Source organism: Podarcis filfolensis (assembly GCF_964270895.1).
Source record: "Podarcis filfolensis genome assembly, chromosome: 2".
Classification (NCBI taxonomy): Eukaryota; Metazoa; Chordata; class Lepidosauria; order Squamata; family Lacertidae; genus Podarcis; species Podarcis filfolensis.
In genome coordinates this window covers 35,447,757-35,474,378 of record NC_139605.1, presented here as the reverse complement: position 1 = coordinate 35,474,378, position 26,622 = coordinate 35,447,757, and the positions used below count along the sequence as shown (strand labels likewise).

General features: G+C 42.5%; 1 protein-coding gene across 4 annotated transcripts; it reads left to right on the top strand.

The window, feature by feature from the left end:
- On the top strand, nt 1-25,410 carry LOC310757024 (protein SSUH2 homolog). Of its 4 annotated transcripts, none has more exons than XM_083602113.1 (14): nt 175-341; nt 2,454-2,512; nt 4,396-4,715; nt 7,214-7,315; nt 8,225-8,306; nt 9,248-9,377; nt 12,077-12,137; nt 14,114-14,238; nt 16,149-16,211; nt 16,702-16,784; nt 17,572-17,664; nt 19,524-19,629; nt 21,425-21,538; nt 23,334-25,410. In XM_083602113.1, exons 4-14 carry the CDS (start codon nt 7,267-7,269, stop codon nt 23,472-23,474), a joined length of 1,047 nt encoding a protein of 348 aa, XP_083458239.1. In that variant the 5' UTR covers nt 175-341; nt 2,454-2,512; nt 4,396-4,715; nt 7,214-7,266; the 3' UTR covers nt 23,475-25,410. The 4 variants fall into 4 exon arrangements, with proteins under 4 accessions (XP_083458236.1, XP_083458239.1, XP_083458237.1 ...); XM_083602111.1 differs by lacking the exon at nt 4,396-4,715 and adding an exon at nt 3,946-4,348; XM_083602112.1 differs by having other exon boundaries at nt 3,946-4,715.
- Nucleotides 25,411-26,622: the final 1,212 nt, after the last annotated feature.

The window sequence follows — 26,622 nt, the reverse complement described above, 5'->3', positions numbered from 1 at the left end:
ATGGAATTAACTGCAAGGCCAGTTAACTTGATCCTGAATCTTCCAAGGTTTTCTATGCCAGCGAAAAAGAGGAACTGCCATTACACAATAAACATCCTGCTTAAAGAAAGTACAACCCAGCCCCCCCTCCCGCCGCTTCTTCTTCAGCATTATGTAGCAACTGAGCAGCGAGCTGCAATTTGACGGGTTGTGCACATGTGTCCTTGTAAACTTCCGACAAACATACCAACTTCTGCAGAAAGAGAGGCCTTCTGGGAAGCAGGAACTTTCTCTCTCCCCGCTACCCAGCAAAACAACAACAGCTGCCTTTCAGTAGCGATGGAGAAAGACCTGCTTATGGGGTGAGTTGTTATTTAACAAAAACAATTTTGTTCTACTAAATAAAGCCATATGTGATACATTTTTTAACAAAATAAATGTTGAAGACAAATCCGACAGTAACGGCAACAGATGAGGAGGTAAAGAGGACGCATCATTTCCAGTACATTAGTTGGCACTGATAAAATACAATTCACAGTGTATTTCTTAATAGAGTTGCAAGTGTAACCCTATGCCAGATTTTTCTTTTTCTTTTTTTACCCATATGCTGGAAATGCTTTTGCTTCCTGGTATAACAGCCTGTTCTGTTCTATTTTCTGTCAATTTGTTTTGTTTCTTCATCATCTGTTACATAGGACAGAGCAAATCCGTGGGAACTGAAACAAAATGCTACAGTCTGGAGTCCTCCTGTTCCGGAATCCAAACACTCCAGACACCCCTTCCCTTTTTCCCTGTCCCTTCCTACCCCCTTCCCCAAGTCAGCGTTCTGTGGCCACTGAGCATGCTCAGTCCTTACTGGACTGGGAGGGTGTTTCCTCGCTGAAGATTTTTTTGTACGTTCAGCCAGCTGATACCTCTCCCTCATATGTGTAGATGGTGTGATTTTGGCTACATAAGAACCACATTTGGGGGAATTTGTGATCACTGGTGGTATATATGATAGTATTCAAGCTAAGAATATGGCTTTCGGTTTCTCTTTTTATTAAGCAAATTTTTTTAGTTAACTCAAATATTCAGCAGTGGTTCAGATAAGCAGCAGGTGAATTGGGCAATATGCTGCCATACTTAGACGGCAGGTGGGGGAATGTTGTGGCTGAATGACCCTCCATAGAAAAAAAACACACCACCTGCATGTAGAGAACTAGATATCAGACAGAAGGATTCTAGCCTAGCCTTCTCTCTTAGGCCCCAATGGCACTATATATTGAAAACAGTATCACAGTACTTTAAGCAGCCATGGCTCCCCTCAAAGAATCCTGGGAACTGTAGTTTGCTACAGGTTGTTGGGAGTCGAGTGTTGTAAGGAGACCCCCCTATTCCCCTCACCGTGCTACGATTCCCTGAGTTCCCTGAAAAGTGGGGTCAGCTGTTAAACTGCTCTGGGAATTGTAGTTCTGCCTGGTAGCCCTAACCCCTAGCCTCTGCCCTTGATGGTAACATCTGCGTGGGAAACGGTCTGTGTATTCATATACAGTGGTACCTCAGGTTAAGAACTTAATTCGTTCTGGAGGTCTGTTCTTAACCTGAAACTGTTCTTAACCTGAAGCACCACTTTAGCTAATGGGGCCTCTTGCTGCCGCCGTGCTGCCGCCGCACAATTTCTATTCTCATCCTGAAGCAAAGTTCTTAACCTTAGGTACTACTTCTGGGTTAGCGGAGTCTGTAACCTGAAGCGCCTGTAACCCGGGGTACCACTGTACAGTCAAACCTCAGTTGTTGAACACAATCCATTCCAGAAGCCCGTTAGGCTTCCAAATTATTTGACAGCCAAGGCACGGCTTCCAATTGGCTGCAAGAGCTTCTTGCACTCAAGTGGCAGCTGCGCCGGACGTTCGGCTTCCAAAAAACGTTCGAAAACCGGAACACTTACTTCTGGGTTTTCGGCGTCTGGGAGCCAAAACATACGATAATAGAGGCATTCGGGAACTAAGGTTTGACTGTACCTGAAACCATATTGGCTCCTGCAGGATCCAGATCACACCTTCAGAGACTACTCTTTAGGGTGCAGGTGCACAGGCTTCTGGGTAGAAGTTGTGATCTCTGTGAGAAGGTTGGGCTGGGTGTGGGGATAGGGCTACAGATGAAACTCTGTCTCCCTCCCAGCCCCCCCCCCAGCTCTCTACCCAGGTTGACCATCTGCACAGGCTCAGGAAGTTGGTAATGATTTGTGGTACAATAAGCAATTGTGTTTCTTCACTATGGAAAAATCCATGCCTCCTTATCTGTACATTCAAGGCGTACAGCGCCATCAGTCACAGGACAGGAATATCCCAAAGGTGCCCTGTCAGTCTGGCATGCTTAACTGCCCTACCTTATAGCCTTGGGGAACAGCTGACTGTCACGTTGAGTCAGAAAGATCCGACTCTTTGAAAAGAAGTTAAGCGACGTTCTTTTGTTTGCCTTCTTTCAAACAGAGACGGAAATTGTGCAAGTTATGGAAGTGACGGTGTCCTCTCCCCTAAGATTGCACAAGGTAAGGCAAACCTAGAGTTAGCCAGCCCTAGGCTGAGATAAGATCTGAAAACAGTTTCCAAGCAAAATCTACAAGGTGGGCAGGGTATTTACAGTCTCCCGGTTTCTTGTTGTGCAAAACAGATGAGAGAAGAGGCTGGGGCAGTGCAGCCGACATACACGTATACATTGTATAGGAAAATCACTGAACTTTGTTTGACTTGGGGCACAAGTGGCCATGAATGGCTACTGGTGCTTGTTTAATTTCCCCAGGATTTCAGACAGGGGAAATTCCTTTCCTTCACTGGATATGTCTGGGGCTGAAGAACCTTCATGCAAAATCTACCACAGAGCTATAGCCCAAATATATAAATAATAATTTTTTTTTTAATACTATTATTAATTTCATTTATATCTCAGTAGCTACGTTTTATATTTTTAACATGATTGTTCTATAATGTTAGTTGGCACTTTTCAGAACAACTTCCTCCTTCCAGCATTCCCCCCCTCTCCTAGATTTTGTTTTCCTCATTCACAGACCATGACAAAACATCAGTGATAGAAATGGCATCCCAACAAACACAAAAGCTCCAAAATTGCTTAATTAGATTTGGCTATTTTTTAATTACTGTTGCTGCCAAATATTATTTTCTAAGAATACAAAAACATTGAATCCATGGTAGTATTGCGCTGAGCATGTTAGCGCAACTCAGTTTGTTTATTGGACTAACTACAGCTAGAATATGCTACACTTTTCTGAGTTTGGATATAATGCCTGCATATAGACCATACATTTAAATACATGACCTCAAGGATCCTAGAAAATGTAGTTTCCCCCCTCATGGAGCTAAAACTCTTAGCACTCTTAACATACTACAGTTCCCAATATTTTTGGGGTGTGTTCGTGCGATTTAAATCTGCTTTAAATGTATAGTGTGCATGCTGCCAACGAGAAACAGCAGTATAGTGGTACCTCTGGTTGCGAAAGGGATCCGTTCCGGAGGCCCATTCACAACATGAAAAGAGCGCAACCCACAGCGGTGCATCTGCGCATGCGCGGGTTGCGGTTTGCTGCTTCTGCGCATGCGCATGACGTCATTTTACGTGTCTGCGCATGCACAAGCGGCAAAACCCGGAAGTAACCCTTTCCAGTACTTCCAGGTCGCCACGGGACGTAACCTGAAAGAATGTAACCTGAATCAAACGTAACATGAGGTATGACTGTATATTCAAAACGAAAGTAGACATTTTCAATCTTGCTCCCTAATGCACAGGGAGGGGGGAGGTTCACTATGACACGTTCTTGTAGCAGAAAACCATAGTTTCTAGTCATATGTGAATTGGGACAGACTTTTCCTGCGAAAATCTGAAAATTTAAGCACATTCCCTCCGAGAGTTGAAATACATTCATACCTTCAAAATGAGATTCTCACCATTTTGTCTGTCTGCTCTCAGAACAAAATACTTGGATGCATGTGCTATTGCAGAAATGCCCCCTGTTTGCTGTGGATGATGAACAGAAAGCTCCACCTATATTTTCTCAAGCACTTCCTCTAATGCTCTAACCACGTGTGTTGTGAAATGCCACATACTTAATCGGTTCTCCTTCAGAAAGTTCCACTGACACATTCCTCCTCAAGCGTTGCACCTTACAAAGCTGTTAAAAGGAGTTGCTGCTCAAATATTTACTCATCCTCTGACGCTGTGAAAAATACTTTGGCCATAGCAGCGATCGGCCTACTCACACTCTCTGGGCTAATGCCTTAGGCTTCTTTGGAAACAAGAGTTTTATTTGAGGAATCTTCCATGCGCAGAACAGAGCATTTGAGAGGCAGCTGGAACAGAAAAGGCATGCCTGGTATGTGAGACAGAGGAGCTTAAATCCAAACATCTTCTTTTCTTTAGGAATTGTTTAGAGCAAAATTCAGCCGTGGTATCTAGCGTGCTGGAGCTAGACTTCAGAGTTGTTCTGGAGGGCCGCTGGTAAACGGTTCCACACAAATAGGGTGGGAGACTCAGAGCTGATTAAGACTGGACCTTCCATTTGAAATCAAAGTAAGGAAACGAAAACAAAACCGAGAGAGCTGGGGATATTTACCCAGCACTCCTTCTAGCAACAGCAGCTTGTGCAAAACAAAAAAAGGGACGTACTAACTGGTGTGAACTAGACAGGCGCTGAAATAAAGGAAAGAATCATCAACTCCATAACACATCCAGAAGCTTATGTAAGTAAGAATAACATTCTCTAGCATGTTTCCTTTTCTTCTGTATGTTTTGAGCTTCACAAATAAGTTCCCCCCCTACAGAGGCCTTGAAAAAGTAAGTCAAACCTGGAGTTTTTGTATGTAAACTATGTGAGAGAGAGAGGGGAGGGAGAGATTTTATTTACTAACAACACAATCCTTTACTGTATGTCTACTCAGGAATAAGTCTCATTCAGTTCAGTGGGGCTTGATGCCAAATAAGTGTGTATACGATTGCAGCCAAACAAATTAGGGTTCGGCATAAGCTGTCTGACTAAAATGGAATCATGCTCATTTCAAGTAGATGACTTTGATTCAGGGAGCTGACAGTATGTTCCATTTGATTAAAATAGAAAATCTTCACACCACACCAATATCTGTATATTATTTTCCAAAAATGAGTGGTGTTCGGACTTATGCATCAATTGAAAAAACTGCCTCTGACTTCATTTTAACCTCTCCCATTCTGCTCCAGTATTTTCTATCGACTATCTAATCCATATCTATCTTCCGATCAATCTCTTGATTGTTCAGCACAGGAATTTAATAACTGTATTCACAGTCAGGATCAATCCAGTATACTGTTACCCAGGGCTTTTTCAGGGGGAGCTCACAGGAACTCAGTTCTGGCACCTCTCATGTGGGTGCCATTGCCATTCTAAGAGAATGAGGGAGGTGTTCATGGTGAATTCCAGCACCTCTTTTTCTAGAAAAATAGCACTGTTGTTACCTGTGTTTGGTGTTCAAAGGGATTGCAGGCGTTCCCAAGACTGAATGATTTAAGAAAGTGTATGGTGTTGAACAAAGTTTAGTAATTGATTAGGCAGGCTCTATTTTTTCATTGTTCCATTTCAATAGCACTGTCCATTTAAAATAATTCTAATAGAGGGTTTTTCCCCTGAACCTTTTCATCCTCACGAATTAGGCGATTATTTTTCTCCATTTTACAAACTGAGAATTTTCAGATAAAAAGGGATTTTCTTGTAGCTGGTTGATTTGACAGTCCGTTTTCGAGATCCAAGTCCAACACATCACCTGTTGGAAAACACTGGACTTACAAAGCCAGTAGTAATTATCTTTGCACTGTGTTTATCACATGCACTTAAGAAGGGAGATGAGTTCTTGAAATGCTGGGCCCTACAGATGATATTTTACAGGTGCATTCAGGATGATTTGTGCTCATGATGCTATTGGGGTGGTCACACACACTCCTGTATTCAAGCTGATTTTTGCCTTCAAAATTTTCAGGGCAGTCTCATGGTATGAATAGCAATCCACGCGTGGTCAGTAGCTTCCAGCAAAGATCCCAAAACTTTTAACACCAGAATTATTTCATGGCAATGTGCCAAACTGAAGTTGCTTCTTCATGATGCAGCCATTCCCACATACTTCCTGTTGATTCTTTTTGTGTGTGTGTGGAACTGAACACAGCTTAAGCGCAGCCATCAGAGCCTGAGCATTAAAAATGCAAGAGCAATAGTGTGGTGCTGGCACGGCGCCATAGTGCAAATAGCCCACTCTCTTTTGCTGCTTGGCTTGCGTCAGGAGCGTAAAGAAGAAGCTTTGTGGCTGGCTGAGCCTGTTAGGGTTTTGTTTTGCAGTAAGGGGAGGTAGGTGTGTGTGTGAGTGTGTGCATCAGTGGGGGTACAGAAACAACTGAGGAGTGGGGAACAGGTAGATCTTTCCCTCCATCTCTCCCTCCTCCGTACCCTCCAGCATCTTTGTCCAGCTGCCGGGGCAGCGAGGGAGGCATCAAAAACTGGATTTCTTGCTGCAGGCAAAGGAGAAGAGCAGCAGCACATCTGCCACTGATGGAGGACTGTGCAAAAGAGCAGGGTGGCATGGCATCATAGCACACCTCTATTGTTGAAAATAAGAGGAAGGATGGCAGTAACAATTTGAAAGGAACCAAAGGATGCTAGTGCACACTCCACGATGTGGAAATACTGAAGAACAATTATTTAATGGGAGGAGGAGCAGATGCCCCGTACCAAACCATCACAAACCCAGACTTTGGAACTCCTTCCCTAGAGAAGCTAGACTGGCTCCCTCCTTGCTGAAGATGCCTTTGTGCTAATGGGCTTTTGGGAACTGACTGCTTTTAATGAAAGGGCTGGTGCTGTGCTGTTTTTACTGTAATCATTTGTGTATACACACACATATACATACACACAGACCCACACCAATACAAATGATTACAGTACATATATATATATAAATATATATGTTTAATTGTTTTAATGATGGGTTTTTCCTATGTTTTTAGCAGTTCTTATTTTTATTTCTAAGGTGCCTCGAGTCCAGTCAGAGAAAAAGCCAGGGTATAAATAAATAAGTTAATACTACTACTACTACTACTACTACTACTACTAATAATAATAATAATAATAATTTGTTGATGCATACACTTGCAAAAAGAAACCCATCTGGAGGAACCTTCTGTGAATTACCCTGTTCTGTATCATCTTTCTGTGTTTTAGGTGCATCTGGTAATTCATCTCTCTGGGAAGGAGCCTCTGCCCCTCCTTGTGAGATGATGGACAACAGCCCTGAGGATGAAAAGGAAACTGTTGCAGATGCTGGTGAGTTGACATTTACATGAGTCCAAGCTATTAGAGGCTTCCTTCAAAAAATGGAAGTCTTGTCCAAAAGGAGAGAACAAAAAGGAACACAAACTTTGACAAAAGAAAAGAAAAGTGCAAGCAGACAGTAAGAGATACCGAAAAAGAATTTGAGGACTATATTGCTAAAAAATACTAAGGCTGACAAAAAAGTAATTATTTAAATATATTAGCAAAAGACCATCTAGGAAGATGGTTAGACCCTTGGATGACAAGGGAATCAAAGGGATGCCAAAGGAGAATCAGGAGATTGCGGAGAAGCTGAATTAAGTATTTCCACCTGTCTTCACGATGGAAGATATAGGGCGAATCCCAGTGCCTGTACTAACTTTTGCAGGAGAGGAGTCTGAGGAACTGAGGCTGATAATGGTGATGAGAGAGGAAGTTCTAGGCCTAATAAACAAAATAAGAACTGACAAATCACCAGGTCTGCACTCACAATCAATATATTTAGGAGCAAAACAACCAAAAGCTAGTTTTAAAAAGATTGTTTACAATTGCTGACAGAAGACAAAGGGGATGATGACACCCTCTTAGGGCACTGTCTGCTCCAGTGTTCTGTGGTCCATCTTGAATCATTATCTCCTTAACACCACCCTACTCCTGAAGTTGCTTTATTGGAAGCCACCGCGGAAAAAGCAATCCCTCCAACTGTGCCTTGGAAAGCAATGGTGCATGCCGGGCTGGGGAGCGGGCACTGATCTTACTGGACAGGGAAATTATCATGAAAAAAAATGCAGTCTTTCAAGTAGTTTGGCCCAAGCTGCTTCAGACTTTTAAGGTAATAACCAGCACCTTGAGTTGCACCTAGGAAACAAATTAATTGGAAAGGACAGACACTACAAATATATCTTCTTTTTTCCATTGCAGAGAACCGGTCCATTTCTGATATACCTGCTCACATGTCCTGTGAAGAATATGAGGGACTCCCTCCATATCTAAGAGAGGGAAAGTAAGACATTTCTTTAATCATTGTTTCTGGGTGTTGTTTTTGTTTGTGCCAAGAAGATAAAGTTACGAGATTGTTAAAACTATTGGGTGGAATCTTCACTGGAAAAGACGTGGAGAGCTTCAGCCAACCAGTGTAGACCAGAGATAGCCAATGTGGTGCTTCTAGATTTTGTCTGACTACAACTCTGACCATTAGCCCATACTGATTGGTGCTGATGGGAGTTGTAGTTTAACAACACTTGAAAGGCACCTCTGGTATAAAGGTAAAGGACCCCTGGATGGTGAGGTCCAGTCAAAGGCGACTGGGATTGCTGCGCTCATCTTGCTTTCAGGCTGAGGGAGCTGGCGTTTGTCTTCAGACAGCTTTCAGGGTCATGTGGCCAGCATGAATAAACTGCTTCTGGCACAACGGAATATTGTGATGGAAGCCAGAGCACACGGAAATGCCATTTACCTTACCACTGCAGCGGTACCTATTTATCTACTTGCACTGGTGTGCTTTTGAACTGCTAAGTTAGCAGGAGCTGGGATAGAGCAAGGGGAGCTCACCCCGTCACAGGGATTCAAACCGCCGACCTTCTGATCGGCAAGCCCAAGAGGGACAATACTGAGCTAGATAGACCAATGGCCTCACAGCAATCACTATTAAAAGGGTTGACTGTGTGTTACCACCTTCATGTTGCTATTATTTTTACCTGCCCTTCACCCTATGGTCTGAAGGTGGGTTCACAACATTAAAACACAATATTATAAACAGTTTAAAACAGCTTACAATCGCAGAAATAATGTGGGCCCCAAAATACACATCCTAAGTGTCCAAAGCAGCCCTTGAAGTTGTTCCAATTTTATTAATGTTCAGGCATTTTTAAGGCTATAAATTCCAAGTTTAAAGTTATCTAGCAAGTACTACAAACTGAAACATGTCTTGATTTCCTTTCCCAGTGTCCTCTTTGCTTCTGAGCAAGATGTTAAAGAAGCCTTCCTACAGTACGCAGCCAGTAAGCGTTGCTATAGCACTGCCCCTGCAAAGCAAATGAAAGTCCAGAATCTCACTCCTCTCAACATATACAGAGTATGTACCATAGTAGTATAAAGCGAAGTGACCGTTCCTGAAAATCAGGCTTTGTGAGCTTCAAGCCAGAGGTTTAGCTCAGCTACTCTCAGGTTTTTCCCTAGGAGCCACTCAGGTCAAGATAACTGAACGTTCAGGTTCCCCAACATCACACCACTTTGCATTTCCCTGTGTTTTCGGTGTGCCCCATGACTGTCAGGTATAGGAAATGTTCTTGGGAAAAAGCAGGTATCTTTTCAGTTGGGAACCAATAGTTAATTCTTAAAGAGGGATTTGCTGGCATGAGAAGTCTATGCAATGGCTGTGTTCTAGCTACCTGTTGGAGGCAGTTTGTCTCTGAATTTCAGCTTCTGGGAACAAGTGGGGAGAAGACAGCTGTTGCACTCAGGTCCTGTTTTTGGGACTTCCCATAGGTATCTGGCTGACCATGATGAGAACAAGATGCCGGACTAGGTGGGGCATCAGCTTAATCTGGCAGGTCTCTTCTTATGCATTCTTAAAAACCTTTACTCCTCATTGTGAAAATGCCAGAGTACGCATATAAGAGTCAGTGGTGGTGCGAGAGTTATTTCCGAAAGATGTGGTTATTAAAAATAAAAAAATAGAGCCACACTTTTGACTTAGTTGTTATGTTGAAATTATACCTAATTCTGAGAACGAAGATGTAAGTAGTATCTAAATCTAGAAAGGTGTCAGAGTGGCAACTCAGGAGAGCCAAAGCACGTGTCTTGAAATCCCTTCTTAATTCTGTGGGTGCAACCTACAGTTGCACAGTATGTTAATGGTTTGCTTTCTGGTGTAGGGACCCAAGTTTGGCATGTCAACTTGCGGTGGGACTTGGCATGGATGAATTCTGCCAGTTTTTATTTCTGTCCGCCTCTCATTTTTCCAAACTTAAATTCAGTTTGCCACAGTCCCATATTAGTTTGCAGTTTATTTATTTATTTTAAAAAGAATTTCCTTGTGGAAATTCTCCAGCATTTCACCTAATTATACCTATTTCTGTAAGCCATTTTGCATAAAACAATGCTTTTTTAATGTGTGTTATTCCACCTATGTATACATTTAAAAATGCATACTTTCTTGTTGCGTATGCATTTTTTATACACATTTTTGTGTTGGAGAACTGCATTGCAAAATTTGGAGAATTTCAAAGAATAGTTCCATTTTTGTTTCTGGGAGTGCAGTTTAGGTAGGTTGTGTTAAAATGAGAACCGAAGAAGATCACATTTCTTTCCATCTCTAGGGAGGGACTGGAGAGGGACAGCAGCTTAGCAGCAAAAGGTCCCAAGATTAATCCCTGGCATCTCCAGTAAAAAAAAAAAAAAAAAAAAGATCAAGTAGCAGGTAGAATTCAATATTTGCAAATCCCTATAGAAAATGATCTGATCGCACCTTTTGTGTGGAATGGAATTTCCCTTATCTATTCTTCAAATGTTGTAGCACAGTTCATACCATATGCATGCATACAGAATTAACTCCCACTGACTTCTGCAAGACTTACTTGCAAGTCACCATGTATAAGATTGCAGCCTAAATGTATCAAAATATATTATTTAAATGCATAGGGTTTTTTTTGAGGAAATAAATATTTTTAAATGTAGTATGCATTTAAATATATCTATATATACTGAGGAAAAATCCATATTTTGGGGGAAATTCTTTTTAAATTCCCCACTCCAAAAATAATAATAATGCAGAAGTGGAATAGAAAGGATTATGAATAAAAACATGCAAAAGCAATAGGGACCAGAAATAGATAGCTTAATCCATTCCTAGCTGAAAGTAGACAGCTTGGGTTAGGACTAGGTGGACAATACATAGACCTCTTTCGTTCTGTGCATGCTTAGAGGTGTTATTTCACAAAGTCTGGGGCTTAGGCTCAGGGCTGAAAATAGATTCTGGCTGTGAGCACTTGTGCAATTTAAGTACAGGGTAAGCCCCATCTATAGACCTTTCCCCCTTTTGCCAAAATATAAAATTGTCACGAGTTTGGCTGCGTGAACTGCTGTGTGTGTAGGCTTTCAACCAGATAACTGAATGGGTGGTGAGAGAATTTAACAAAAGAACATTAATGTTCATGCATGGTTGGAAATCTCTCCATGCTGCCTTGAGAAGGTGACACCCTTCAGTTCATGAAGAGAAACGCTTGTTGCTGTTTGAATCCAAAGAGAAGAGTTGGGCGTTTGAAGCTGAAGTGTGCTGGACTGGAGAAAGCCCAGGACCTTGATGGTCTCCATACAATTGTTTTCTGGGAATCTGATCGAGTATTTTTATAGGACCCTTTCTGCTTCTATAAACACTTTCTTTTCTTTTCCAAATTACTTCTCATACAAAATGGTTGTGGTTAAAGGATGAGCTGTGGGTTGACAAGGCAAAGCTCAATAATTTACACCGCTGCTCTTAATTCCAGATGTGCGAGGGGTGGTTGTAGTTATTTAACGGTGAAGGAAAGTATTTGTACAAACTCAGAAGTTGGTCTATAATCTCTTCACATACTCTAGGGCTAAATCTTTAAATATATGAAGAACAGAGCTGCACCCTGTTGAGCTCTGGCTAAGATCAATTGAGAAGCCAGCTCTCCATGCGACATTTCTCATTTGCAGGTTTCGTTTCTTAAAAAGAACCATTTCAAGTCCACTTCCACATACCCTTATGTTATAATTTTGATAGGTTTTCTTTTCTCCTCCTATCCTCAGTATCGTCTGGAAACTTTCACTGAAATGAGAGACACCCACGTGGCCAGTGAGCTTTATGATGGTGAGTCGCACATGAAAGAGAAGATAGCCAGTCCAAGCTTTCTCCTCTCAGAGCGATTGCCACCTCATATTTTTCCAGCTACCAAACAGGGCCAGATAGAGTTTTCTTCTCTCAGAGAGATTGGCACCTCATACTTTTCCAGCTTCCAAATTAAGCTTCCTTCTCTGATAGCTTGTTACTGTGTACCTTTCCAGCTACCAAATAAAGAGGGGCATCGTGATTAGCATATGGAAGTTTCTGGACAGACCTGTGCTCAAACTTCCCTCAGCAATGTAGGTGAACTGGGCCCATTGTTCTTTCTTTTGTCCTAATTTGAAGGTCGTTTTATATTTTGTGTCCTGAGCTCCTAGAGGGAAATCTGCAATTAAGTAAAGCTAACATAATTACTACACATCTTCCAATTTAGAAAGCAGGTTGCTCTTTTCTTTCTATTTCCAGCAGAAGTTGTGAGGTTGTGGGCAGGACAGTTGTGAGGCTGCTGACAGGAGTCATATTTCCTCATATACCACTAGTTAGAATGAAATCAGCTTACTTTGAGCTCAGGGTGTGAAAGATTTAGACATCCTTCCTTTCAGGAAAACAAAGACTGCTCATATTCCTCTTTGGAGGGGAGCAAATTATTTAATGCAGCAGAAGAATAATTAACATTGTACTATCTCACGCCGTTCAGAGGAGACTGAAAAGTACAGGCTCCTTAGTTCCCATGGTGATTCTTGAACTCTTCATAGGTTTTCCACAGAACGGGACTTCCGATTCAGCCATTCTCTGCTCTCTAAAGACAGAGAAGGAAACGGTACCCAACTGTGCAGTCCAAAGGCCTCCCATACTTCTCAAAATATTTAATTATTTGGTTATAATTTTAATTTAAATCCTGCTTTTCTACACATAGGCAGTGTGTTGTTACAACGACGATAATAAGGATATGATAAAAACAGCAACAATTGTAAAAAAAATTTTTTTTTTAAGCTGATAAAAATAGCTGATAAAACCAATCAAGTGTGAAAGCAGTCAACACTAAACATCAAATGCATAATAAAAAGAGCATTTAAAAATAATAATCGTACTGGGACCAGAGAATAGGGAGTTTTGGGTTACCTTTCATACAGCTCTATTATTTAGAGCTGTTGACTCAAAATACCTGAAGGCAACTCAGTCCCTTTGCTACATTCATCTGCCTTAATTTCTTCAGAGAAGGAAGTTCCTCAGTGGAAATTTGTTATATGGCAATGAGAGAGAGTGCCTTTTTGTGGTAGCACCACACTCCCCATAGGAGTACCACTGGTGTCAATATTGCAATCCTTCAGATGCCAGATTAAAATCTATGCGTTTTAAAGTTTTGCACTGGTGGTTATTAGTCTGCTCTGCTATTGCTGTTGCCATAATATGTTTATACTGTATTTGTTTTATCGTACTGTCTTGTTTTGTTTTATGCCTCTGTATACCATTCTGGTATCTGTATAGATCAGCCTTCCCCTTTTTGTTGCCCTCCAGATGTTTTGGATTCCAACTCTCATCATCCCTTACCATTGGCTGTGCTAGCTGGGGTTGATAGGAACTGGAGTCCAACAAGATCTGGAGGGTACAAGGTTGGGAGACGCTAGTATACATAAAAAATGGGTTTAAAGGTGTTGTTCAGCTATGACATCCATTGGCCCCAGCAAGCTTTGACAGTGGTCAAGGATGATTGGCGTTATAGTTCATCAACAACTGGAGGGCACCATGTTGGTTTCTCCTGCTCTAGGGCCTCTCAAGGGAGAAAACCATAATATTTACTTGTTCTGTTGTATTGTTCTGCTGAAAAACATTTAACCAGCACCGATGATTCAGGGAAAGCTGCTGTTCTGGTTGAAAAATCCCAGAATACCCACTTCGAGACAAACATTAGTAATGGCAGGTCATTTGTCAACCTGTCATTTTGCCATTGAAGGTGGGGTACATCATTCTTACTAATTTTATGGTGGCTTCTGTTCTTCCAGGTGGATTTGTAGACTCCTTTGCTGTTGGAATGCCACCTCTCCCATGGGATATAACAGTGGATGAACCTCCTTTGTTTACGGACTGTGAAATGCATATTCCAGTGCCCCATTCGTACTCAGTAGAGGTAAGTAAACAACAAGCCATTGGCTGCTCTACACAGGAGTTCAGTGGGGTTTACAATGCAAACCTGTGCATGTTTCCTCTGAAGTAAGACCCACCGTGTTCAATAGGGCTTATTTCTGTGAGTCTCCCTATAAGGCAGGCAGGAAATAGAACAAGATGGAGAAGAATGCATGGTATTACGGCCTTGTTGACATTTTTCATCAGGGGAGACCTGAGGTGTTTCAGCGCTGGAGGTGAAATATCCTGCTGCCGCCTCTGTGATGTGAGGGTGCAAATTCTGTAAGGCCTTTTCCCTGACTGCGTGTAGAGTCTCCCCTGCTGGGCAGGGGGCATCCTTTTCAGATCCTGACTCCCACCCAAGCAGTGGTGCTTCCCATCAGCTCCTCCCTTCAGGAGACAGGAGGGGAGGTGTTCCACAGAGCTTTCCCACTGGTCTCTCTCTGCCCCTAGAGGCTGGGGAAACCAGCGGTGAAGCTGAGCAGTGGAGCAGTCCCCCTCGTGGGGTGACGCCTGAGGTGGCTGCCTCACCCTGCCTCATGGGCTCTGCTTTCTGCCTTGCTGGTTCTTCAAGACTAAAGCTATGTATGCAATCAGTGGTTGAACTGAACTCAGGTTTCCTGATCTATTCACCTTGAACTGATGGGTCAGGGCCCACTACTGGGTCAGAACTTACTGAAATTACAGCAGCACCGTAGAAAATATATCATAAAAAGCAAAATAAAATAGAATTGAGAAATTCAAAGTGCTTTTGGCTTAACTTAGCACAAGTTGCACCCCTTCTGAAACCAGTTACTTTAAATACTCTGAAACAAACAGCGTCCCCCAGCCTGGTATTAATTGCTTCTTCCCGCAGTTTATGATCTTGGCAGAGAGCATTGTTTTTACTGCGAGATAATATATTAGTGGAGAAAGTTGTTGGGTTTTTTTTAACGTATGGGGATTTGGCAGGGAGTATTTTTCCCCCTTTGGTTTATATAGTCTGGTGTGTGTATTTCATTTCAAATGGGCAAGTTGCCATGAAAAACTGATTTGTATCCACCCAGAAGAACAAAGCATGGATATTTTTTTTACACAGGGTGTGTGGTTTCTTTTAAAGCGGGTGCAAAAACAAAAAACAAAACTATTTAGGTGGTGTCTCCGTGCTAAAATCCAACAGTCTAGGTACATCCTCTAAGTGGGCAACTGAAATCAATGTATCTTAAGTTGGTGCTGAAGTGCAAATCTACCATTTAAGTTCAATGGAAAGTAAGTGAGTGCTTAATAACATTATGTGAATGACACCTCATGCCTCACTTCAATAGGTTTCTCCATGCTGAGGAAACTGGAAATCTTTGAGCACTTGATTCAGTCTGAACCATGTCCTGCCACTCTCATTGCTCCTAACTGCTGCTTTTATTATAGCATTGCTGGTCCATGTCATTTCTTTTAATGTGGAAAGTGGAAACCAAAGGTTGATATCAAGAAACAGAAGTGCCAGATTTAAGTGAGAACAGACTACTGCAACCTGCTTTGGGGGTTCTCCCCCTTTTATTACACCTTTAAATAAAGCCACCTATAGGATGTCTTGCTAAAATGAGATCATAACATTGAACAAGTTGACTGTAGTTTAGGGATTTCTATCATAAGAAGAGAAAAGATTTTGGGTTGATTCAAGCATAGACTTTTTCATAGATAGTAGAATATATATATGGTTATAGAGGGAGACTACTCCTCCCTGTCTGCTTTTCCCACACTTCTACATTGCAGATGTTTCGTTTTGCCGTTTTGTTTTACTTATGTACTTGTTTTTTATCCTGTGTTTTATTCTGTGAACCACACTGAGATCATATGATGAAGGGCAGCTTAAATGAATGAATGAATAAGTTTCCCAAATCATTTCCAGTTATACTTCATTCCTTGCTTTGATTTCAGGACTGTCCAAACTGCAAAAGACGTGGTGAAACTATGTGTCAGCCTTGTAAAGGAACTGGCAAGGTACTGTATGATGGAAACATTGCCAAATTCTTTTCTGAAATTTCTGGGGTTTTTTGCAATTGATATTTACTTTCGATTCAAAACATAAAATAACTGTTTTTTATTTAAATTATATGAATAATGTGTTTGCTGGAAACCACAGGAAATGAGAGTTTTCTCATGTTCTGGTCCTGCTTTGGGTATCCCAAAGGCATCTGGTTTTCCACTCTCAGAACAGGATACTGAACTAGATGGACCACTGGTCTGATACAGTCGGCTCTTCTTATGCAACATGCCCAGCTTGGAGAGAGTGGAACCCTGAACAGGAGCACTCACTGGAGGATACACTGCAACATTTGGTTGCAGGCACACTTGTTGCATTCTGTTCGTAGGTAAAATCACAACCAACCTAACGTGGCAAATGTGCACTCAACTCTCCAAATGGTAAGAGCGAGTTTCAAAGATAAACACACATGCATGCCTGATTATTTTGTTTTGTCCTTTAATGTAGAAAAAGTGTTCGGCTTGTGGTGGGACTGGTTCACAGGAGGACAGCAATATCTGCTCATGGTGCGCAGGTTCAGGAAAGAATCGGTAAGTGAATAAGTGGTAAGTTACACCACTTGTATCAGGGACGTGGGTGGCGCTGTGGGTTAAACCACAGAGCCTAGGACTTGCCGATCAGAAGGTCGGCGGTGCAAATCCCCGCGATGGGGTGAGCTCCCGTTGCTCGGTCCCTGCTCCTGCCAACCTAGCAGTTTGAAAGCACGTCAAAGTGCAAGCAGATAAATAGGTACCACTCCAGCGGGAAGGTAAACGGCATTTCTGTGCGCTGCTCTGGTTCGCCAGAAGCAGCTTAGTCATACTGGCCACATGACTCGGAAGGTGTACGCCGGCTCCCTCGGCCAATAAAGCGAGATGAGCGCCGCAACCCCAGAGTCGGCCACGATTGGACCTAATGGCCAGGGGTCCCTTTACCTTTACCTTTACACCACTTATAGTAAGTTGCATGGCAGGAGATTATTGAGTTGGCTCATCCACCCCCCCTGTTATTTCGGAAAGGGGAATTTGTGATCAATTGTGATTTTTTTTGGGGGGGGGGGACATGCAGTGTTCTCAGCACTCTCTCCCTCATTCACCTCCCCTGTGATCATCTGTATCAACGTGCCCATTTTACAGCAGCGGCACTGAAACCAGAAAACCATACTGAAAATATTAGCGTTGGTCCATAGTAACGATGAAATTGTTAGAAACTATTCAACTTAGAAAAATCTAGCCATATGCAGAGTAAAGAATTATATTGCTTCTAAATGTTAAGTATGTGCACATTTCCTATTTCCCATTTTGTGTGTGTCTGTTTTCCCACCTTCCTCTTCCACAGTTGCTTCAATTGCCGTGGCAATGGCTGGCTGAAGTGTTACCGTTGCAATGGGAGCGGTGTCTTGCTATTTCATACCGAACTTACGATAACTTGGTAAGTTGAAAAGCCAAAGGAAGAAGAGTTCCATGAAGCTGTGCTCTTGCTATAACCCTTGAACATTTTCGAGTGATCCCTTGGCATGGTATTAGCAGAGATCATCACCGAGTACTAGGAATCTTTACAGCGGCTTTATATGGAATCTGGCCATTACTCTATCTAGTTCAGTATTGTCTGCTTTGACTGTCAGTGGCTCTCCAGGGTTTCAAACACCGGTCTCTCCTTGAGATGCCAGGGATTGACCCTGATGCCTTCTGCATGCAAGGCAGCTACACTACCACAGAACCGTGGCCCATCCCCACTTTCTGCACCTTTTGCTATATTAAGCATTATGCTAGGAATGCCCAGTGTACATCAACAGAGAACATCAATTGACACTTCTTTCCTTTTTTCACCATGCAGACTGCTGGACTTGAAATCCAAGAAAGTTACTAGGCTGTTTTGTTGTTATTTTTTTATTAGCCTCTTACTAGGCTTTTTAAAATTGCCAAGTGGGCTTGCATAGAAGGGACAGGTCTCTCCATCGCTTGCCCACCAGCCCACTTGGTTTCCCCACTGGTCTTCCTCTACAGCCAGCAGGGAAGGAAAGTAGACTGGTAGATGAGGAACAGGGAGCTCCATCCGTCTTCTGCCAGACCCATAATTCCTTGTTGGCCATGGAGCAAGATGCTTCACTTTATCCTAAGCCAGGGTTAAAACCAAGTGGGCTGGAGAGTCAGGATGATCTGTCCCTACTTCAGCTCGCTCACCTGCAGGCCCTGTCAGAATTCCAGAGAGGCCCAGGTCACTTTCAGGACCCCAAACCATAATAAAAACACTAGTTTTTATTGTGGTCCCCCCCCAAATAATCAGCTGAGCTAAGAGGACATGTTTATCAGTGGTCTAATCTTGTGCTGTGAGAACCTCTCTCTCTCTCTAACATATATTTTATATATATATATATATATATATATATATATATATATATATATATATATGTAATAACATATATATGTAAAAACAGAAATAATAATTTTATAATTGATTTTATTAAACTCTAAAAATGACAAAATCTATATCAGTTAGCAATTTTGTGTCTTTTTCCAAATCAGAATTCATATTTGCTGCTCTGAGCTGAGTGTGCCACATTATGGTCTGAGGCTCATAAAAACAAACTGTGCATCAAATGCTAAAAAAAGCGTTGCCAGAATTGTTGAGCTCCCCCCCCCCCCCGCCCCACCGCTCAGATGTCCGGGAATTTCTGGACGTATGGCAGCCCTACCAAAAGATTAACTAGTGTATAAATTTGAGGCTCTCTTTGTGTTTAAGGCCCAGGGGAAATGGCCCTCATGCTACCATCTTCTGATTGGCCCTACTCACTTGCATCTAATTTCTTGTCTAGAGACCAGACAAATAGTTAAATACAAGGCTATTCTAGTGGTCCATGAATTTTTCCCATAGCAATGCTAGTAGAGCGAACAAAAAAACCTCCAAATGACTGAGCAACCAAGTCACACACGTACCAGTCTCTCCCCCCCCCCTTTCATCTCACCTCATCATAAATCACTGGAGCCAAAATTCCTTGCTAAGCAAAACACATTTTCCGAGTCATCCAAAAGCAATGTGGGAAATTGTGATATCAGGTCATTCAGATTGCAGTTATACACAATTACCTAGAACTAAGTTTCACTGAAATCAATCAGGCTTACTTTGGGAAGACATGCAGGTTTGCCGTATTAATTTATCTTTTTAGTGCTGTCTAGGAGCTGGATGTTGTGAGGTCAGCACTGTTACGCTTTGCCCTGCTTACTTTGTCCTCGAATGTGTGCCTGAAAAAGAAAGCAAATGTGTCTTCTTCGTTTCCGTTTTCTCAACAGGAAGAACAATGTTTTAGAACATGTAGCAGACAAGAATTCTGGCTTCCCAGTTCACCATTTGCAAGAAGTGACTGGGAAAGAAATCGTTAGTGATGAAGGTTCCTTGGTAAGCCACATTCAACCAAATAGCCTGGGGACATGGGTGCTGTTTTTCTTTTGTGGGGTGTGGATATACTCGGGATGGGGAACAAATTCAATTCAGTTCACATTTAAACTTACCTAATTCACACTTTCTGAAATAATCTGTGAACCAAAACACAGCCCTCCTTCAAAACCTTCTCTTCTCTAAATGTTGCAGTGCAGATCTATAGCCACATAATGGATATGCCATAGTGCATATACTAAACATAGGGATGTGGGTGGCGCTGTGGTCTAAACTACAGCGCTTCTTGGGCTTCTTGATCGGAAGCTTGGCAGTTGGAATCCCTGAGACGTTCGAAAGCGTGCCAGTGCAAGTAGATAAATAGGTACCACTGTGGCGGGAAGGTAAATGGCGTTTCTGTGGGCTCTGGCACTCGTCCTCCGTGCGCCAGTAGCAGTTTAGTCATGCTGCCCACATGACCCGGAAAACTGTCTGTGGATAAACACCAGCTCCCTCAGCCAGAAAGTGAGATGAGTGCCGCAACTGTCCTTTACCTTTACCGTATTACCATACTAAACATAATGCATATACTAAACATTTTTTGAAAGTTAGGTCATTCAGGTTATGGAAACACCTTAAATAGGAGCTTAAATACAAGCTCCAGGTAAGCAGTTAAATGTGTGTTTATCAAAACTATAAGGTGAGAAGGATTTGTTTTTTTAATAGGAAATATTGATGGGAATTTCCTATGTCGATACATTTTTTTTGTTATCCCATACAAAGGAAGAGTATTTGGGTTGGTTTTGGTGTTTATATGCCCTATACTCAAGGGTTTTTTCCCCAGCCAGAACTTGCCAGAATTCGGTTCCAGCACCTCTTGGGTGGATTCTGGCACCTCTCATGTGGGTGTCATTGCCATTCTAAAAGAACAAATGCAGTGTTCATGGCCATCTCACTTCTACTATATGCAGATGATGTGGTACTCCTATTCCAAACAAAAGTGGGCCTAAAAAGATTGATGAGGGCAATCACAGGATACTGCCAGAAAGAACAACTGACTGGGAATTTGAGTGCTATATTGAAAGGGAATTTTCAATGTGCGTTTTCCTCCGCTCACAATGGCAGGAGAAGCAGCACCTGTTAAATTTCCCACTTATACAGAAGTATTTGGTGCAGCAAAACCCTGTCTTCTATCAGTGGTGGATTTGGGTACAATGGTGCCCTGTACAACACCAAAATTTGTCCCCCTCCATCCTCACACTGCCTTCCCAAAGGCAGGGAAGCAAGTCACTGGGCTTTGAGAAGGAAGCATGAGGGTTTGGCAGGGTCCTAGAGCCCTCCTACCTCCTTCCCAAAGCTGGGAAAGCACTAACTATGCTTTGGGAAGGAGACAGGAAGATTCTAGGACTCTATCAGAGCCCAACACCACCTTCACAAAGCCAAGCAACTCGGGCTTTCAGACGGTGCCCCCTCAGCTCAGCACCCAGTGTGTGTGTACTGCTAGCACAGCCCTAAATCCGCCCTGCTTCTATACTGTATTCCATGCAGACAAGCAAGGAGCATTAAAGAGCCCAAGGACATCCTTGGGCCAATCATAAAATTCAAGGAAGGTGCAAAGCAGCGTCTGTGAGGGGTGTGGCACTGGGAAGAGCCCCATGGGTCAGACAGAGAGGCCCTGAGGGCTAACTTTTGACCCCTGGACCCGAGGTTCCTCATCTCTGTCCCAAAACAACAACGCCACCACTTTTTGGGTTTTTCTTGGGAGTTTAACAATATTTTACAAATGTGAATATAGCAGTGTATTTTATTTGTTCTCTAGGTATTTCCCATCGTTGATTTCCCAGAGCCATTAGTTGAGGACTATTCCCGAGCATTCATTGCGCAACACAATATGCAGTTTACCTCAGAAGGCTTGCACAGAGTCCTGAGGCAGGTAGGTGGAAAATGGAATCAATGGATACCTGTAATAAAGGATTAGGGTTTGTTTCTTGTCCGTAACTTGGCATAACTTCTTCTTATTCTTTTTCTTCTACTATGTCATTATTATTTATTAAATGTCTTACCCAACCTTCACCAGCAGGTCCCAGGGAGGGGATACAACAATTTAAAAATCAGAATAAGAAATGGTTAAAACGAATTACAGTCGCAGGAATAGAGTGGGTCTTGAAAACACATGTGTCATGTGTCAAAGGCCAGGGTGAAGAGGTGAATCTTCAGCATGCATCAGAAGCTATGCAATGAAGGTGCCAGATATACCTCTGTGAGGAGGGAATTCCACAACCTAGGAGATGCCACACAGAATGCCCTCTCCCAGGTCACACACCTTTACTGAACTTCTGAGGGAGAGATGTAACTTTAACTTAGAGGGGCAGACTCTCAACAGTATTTTTGCTGGCTATACCAGATCCCATTACTTTTTAGGAAAGTTAAAAGGGAAGTTGTATGCTGGTGAACCGTATGGTGACTGCAAATAGGGAATGTTTTTTTTTTTTATCCTCTGCCTTTGTAAAACAAAAAGGGGGAAATGTTGCAGCATTTGAGGAACTTCAGTAATAGTTGTAAGGTAGATATACGAAATTAGATCTATTAAGAATAAGTTTAATTATGATAAAAGTGTGTATTGGCAATAAGTATTAGGAAATCAAAATATGGAATAGCCGGGAGGTTGGGTCTTTAGTGTTAAGACCAATATATGTTATATTGTTTGCTAAGAAAATTATGTGTCTATAGTTATTCCTGTGTGTAATTTAGAATTTGTGTTTTTTTCTTTTTTCTTGTTGTATCAATAAAAAATCTTTTTAAGAAAAGGAATAGGCAGATGTTCCAAAACAAAAGGAAATAGTTTTTCACATAATGCTTTTCTGAAATTCCTTCCTTGTGATGTATGTATCAATAAGGTCAAAATTGTCACGGCCATGAACAGTTGCACAATAAGCTTGTCAGTGAATGTAATTTCATGTGAAGTCATATGAGTTTTAACTCATCACCACAAGCTGGGGGATGAACAATGGAGTCATTCAATAACTAGTCCACAGCATACTAGAACTATGGGTATTACAGTGTTACACAAATGACGACCCTCCAAACTGAATCCAACCCATGAGCTGAATATCAGATAGTTCGCCATGAGTTTTGCTGTCTGTGTGGAATGCTCAACTCTTGGCTATTTTGAGATACAGGATGCTAAAGTGAACCAGATGAGTAATCTCTTACCTGGCACAGGAGATATCAAGTATTTTTTTCCTTTAGCTAACAAAGGGGAACTATTTGTGGGTCGACACACTGGTGTCTTGTCGGAGCTCTTCTTTAAAGACAGAAAGGCAGGGCATAAAAGTTCTTCTAAAGAAACAGAGTTGAGCTCAGGTTTGGCAAAGACATTTTGCTGCCTGAAGCAAAAGGCAAGATGGAACATCCTCCCTATTTGATGTGTAGAAGCCAATTGTACTAGCAGCTGAATCTTACTACAAAACCAGAAATGGGATGGCATCCTCCACAGCATTTGAAGTAGCCAGCTAATTTAGGTCGCTGAGAACAGGCCACGTGGCATACAAACTGTGGCTTCCAACACAGGGGAATGTCTGGTGTTCAGGGGTGCTTAGAAGGAGCAGCCAGGGGACTGCTACCACTGCTGCTCAGCATCTGCCACCTGAGGGACTTTAATGGTAGGGCCGGCCCTGTTTGCTCTTTGGAGCAGGTTTTTCAGTAAATTATATATCTCTTTTTTCCAGAAACAAACAGTTGAGTTGGTGCCACTCACAAAGGTTGACTATGAATGGAAAGAGAGAGTCTATTCCTTCTACATCTTTGGCAATGAGAATAAAGTATATACCAAAGATTATCCAGCAAAGTGCTGCTGCTCCATCATGTGACATGAGGACAGTTTTGGCGGCATTCAGCAACACAGCTGCTCCCTGTTATTTGTTCTTCACAGCAACTTGCAGATTTTTATTTTATTTTATTTGCTGAAGGACGTTTTCTGTATGATATTTAGGGATTCAGCCATAGTTCAGCACGGTCGAAGATGCTTGTGGGTGCTATTCCTGTACACCGGACATTTGTCTCTAATAAATGACTGCATTGGCTGTGCTTTTCAATTAGTGAGATGAAGGAAACTATTTGTTCTAATGTACGAAAGAGGATTCAATGCATTTGCTTTCTTGTGGTTGTGCATTAGCATCCTGTAAACTTCTTGTGGAAGTATAAGCAGTTCAGAATGAAATATATTCCAGCACTGGGCATCATATTGCACGAATCTCTGCAGTGATTTGCGTTCCTCCTCTTAACTAAGAAGGTCAGGCAAGTGAGGGATTGAGGGACAGATTTTTCATTTGTCTCCTATACTAGAACAGATCCCCTCTCCCTGCCATTTCAGTATCTGATTGTACAAGTGCCACATTTAGCAAGGTCTATAGCAAGGTCAGAGAAGCTGTGGCCCACCAGGCATTGCTGGATTACAACTCCTACCATTCCTTACCATTGGCCATGCTTGCTTGGAAGTGGTCCAGGAGCTCCTCAAGGATCAGAGATTCTCCATGCCTGATCTGAAGGATCATAGCTGTAGCCGCCATAAAGCATGCTCTGATGTTATTGTAAACATAGAATTCAATGAGAAAATATTTTGAAAACTGAGTCTTAGCTGTGATCAAATGCCCCAGTACCTGGTGCTCAGCAACCTCTGTGTTTAAGTACCAGTATTAAGGCAACCAGCATCTACTGTGGTACCTCGGGTTGCATTATGTCATTCTACCTGAAGAAATATCAGGATCACCCCAGAGAAGAATTAGTGTGAGTCTGCAGGGTGAAACTTTTTCTTATTTAAGAACACGTCTCAAGTGGTATAATACATTTAAGCAATCCTTTGGATTTTGTTTCTGTTTTTAAATTAACTTACATCATTGCGTAGAAAATGATTAAGTACAAAACTGATCAGGTTTGCTGGAATGCTATGCTATAGGGGAATAATGAGCAAGTCTCCTAATGATGGGTTCCTCCCCTGTTCTAATACTTGCACCAAACCATGTCAGAGTGCTGGACTTAGTCCAAGGAAACCCACGTTGAAATTTCCACTGAACCATGATACTCGTTAGTTCACAAAGCGTTAATTACTAAGAAAAAAAAACTCTATTATAGCTACATCTGCCAATTTTCTATATAGGTCCTGCTCTTATACATTTAAGGACCATATGACATACAGACGTTAGTCAAGTGAAGCTACTCCCAGCATGATGTGAAACTAAGTGATGCAGGAAAGCCCTTGTCCACCTGGGACCAAAATATCCCAGAGTATCCATCACCTCCTTATCTTCCTGCTGCTCTGTGAACCAGCCAGAAAAGTCATTCCCTTGTCAGAGGCCTTCCTCCATGTCCTCTTGCCACCTGGGCAGGGGAGTTGAATAGAGAAAGCACCTTCTGTGCTGTGGCCCCCAGACCGTGGAAGAGCCTCCCTAGGGAGACATACCTAGAGCCATCCAGATTGTCTGTGAGTTAAATAACATGGCATAGAAAGCCCATTCAGGCCAACCATTGATGCTTTTAGCTCCATATTGTCTCTTCCCTGCCAGCCAGGATGTCAGACAGGAGTCTTTCGTAGCCGTACCTGGAGATGCCAGGAACTGAACCTGGGACTTTTTGCATGCAAAGTGTGCACTCTACCACCTCTCTTACCATGTTTAACTGCTGCTATTTTAATAATTTCACTGTTTTGTCTTATTTGCAATTTTCATTTTAACTTTTGAGTTGCCTTTAAAAATTTTTTGTCAGAGGCCCTATATGTATATATATTTGTAATAAATAACATAAATCAAAGTTCTGCCTGCTTAATTTCTTTGGGGATGATGTTAATGACAAAGAAGCCAGACCAAAATAAAAATGTGTTTATTTAATTGTAGCTCACTGGGATTTGATAATAAATTCCAACACCGATGAAGTCCTTCGGAGTCTTGTCCTTGCCCTAGGACCACTTAAGCCTGTCCTAATGACCTAATAAAGGTCACTAGTCCTGACTGGGGGCGGCCGCCGAGACAACATAACACCGGTCTTGAAAGACCTACATTGGCTCCCAGTACGTTTCCGAGCACAATTCAAAGTGCTGGTGTTGACCTTTAAAGCCCTAAACGGCCTCGGCCCAGTATACCTGAAGGAGTGTCTCTACCCCCATCGTTCTGCCCGGACGCTGAGGTCCAGTGCCGAGGGCCTTCTGGCGGTTCCCTCATTGCGAGAAGCAAAACTACAGGGAACCAGGCAGAGGGCCTTCTCGGTAGTGGCACCCGCCCTGTGGAACGCCCTCCCATCAGATGTCAAAGTGATAAATAACTACCTGACATTCAGAAGACATCTTAAGGCAGCCCTGTTCAGGGACGTTTTTAATCTGTGATATTTTAGGGTATTTTTTGTTTCTATGGAAGCCGCCCAGAGTGGCTGGGGAAACCCAGCCAGATGGGCGGGGTACAAATAATAGATGATGATGATTATGATGATTATTATTGTTGTTGTTGTTGTTGTTGTCAGTTCTGCAGGATTGCTGTGTCCTGTCACAGTGGTACTACACTGTGAATAAGCGTACCGGACTTCAGGGACAGGAATGGAGCTGGATCACAAATAACCTGTGTAAACTACATAGGACTCCACAGCTGCTTTTCCAGCAGGGGCTGACAGGGAGAAATGGATGCAGAAGTGGGAAGTTGCATTAGGAGGGACATAATGATGTTGTAGCTGTTGTAATGCAAATAATTGGCTGTACTATGACCCTAGGTAAAGGTAAAGGGACCCCTGAACATTAGGTCCAGTCGTGGCCGACTCTGGGGTTGCGGTGCTCATCTCGCTTTATTGGCGTACAGCTTCCGGGTCATGTGGCCAGCATGACCAAGCTGCTTCTGGCGAACCAGAGCAGCGCACGGAAATGCCATTTACCTTCCCGCCGGAGCGGTACCTATTTATCTACTTGCACTTTGACGTGCTTTTGAACTGCTAGGTTGGCAGGAGCAGGGACCGAGCAACGGGAGCTCACCCGGTCGCGGG

Excerpts from the sequence above, each read along its gene's own strand:
- LOC310757024 (XM_083602110.1), top strand. The coding sequence starts at position 196 with ATGTGTCCTTGTAAACTTCCGACAAACATACCAACTTCTGCAGAAAGA. Across the intron at positions 8,307-9,247 it reads CCATATCTAAGAGAGGGAAA|TGTCCTCTTTGCTTCTGAGC; the intron begins GTAAGACATTTC and ends TTCCTTTCCCAG. Across the intron at positions 12,138-14,113 it reads GGCCAGTGAGCTTTATGATG|GTGGATTTGTAGACTCCTTT; the intron begins GTGAGTCGCACA and ends CTGTTCTTCCAG.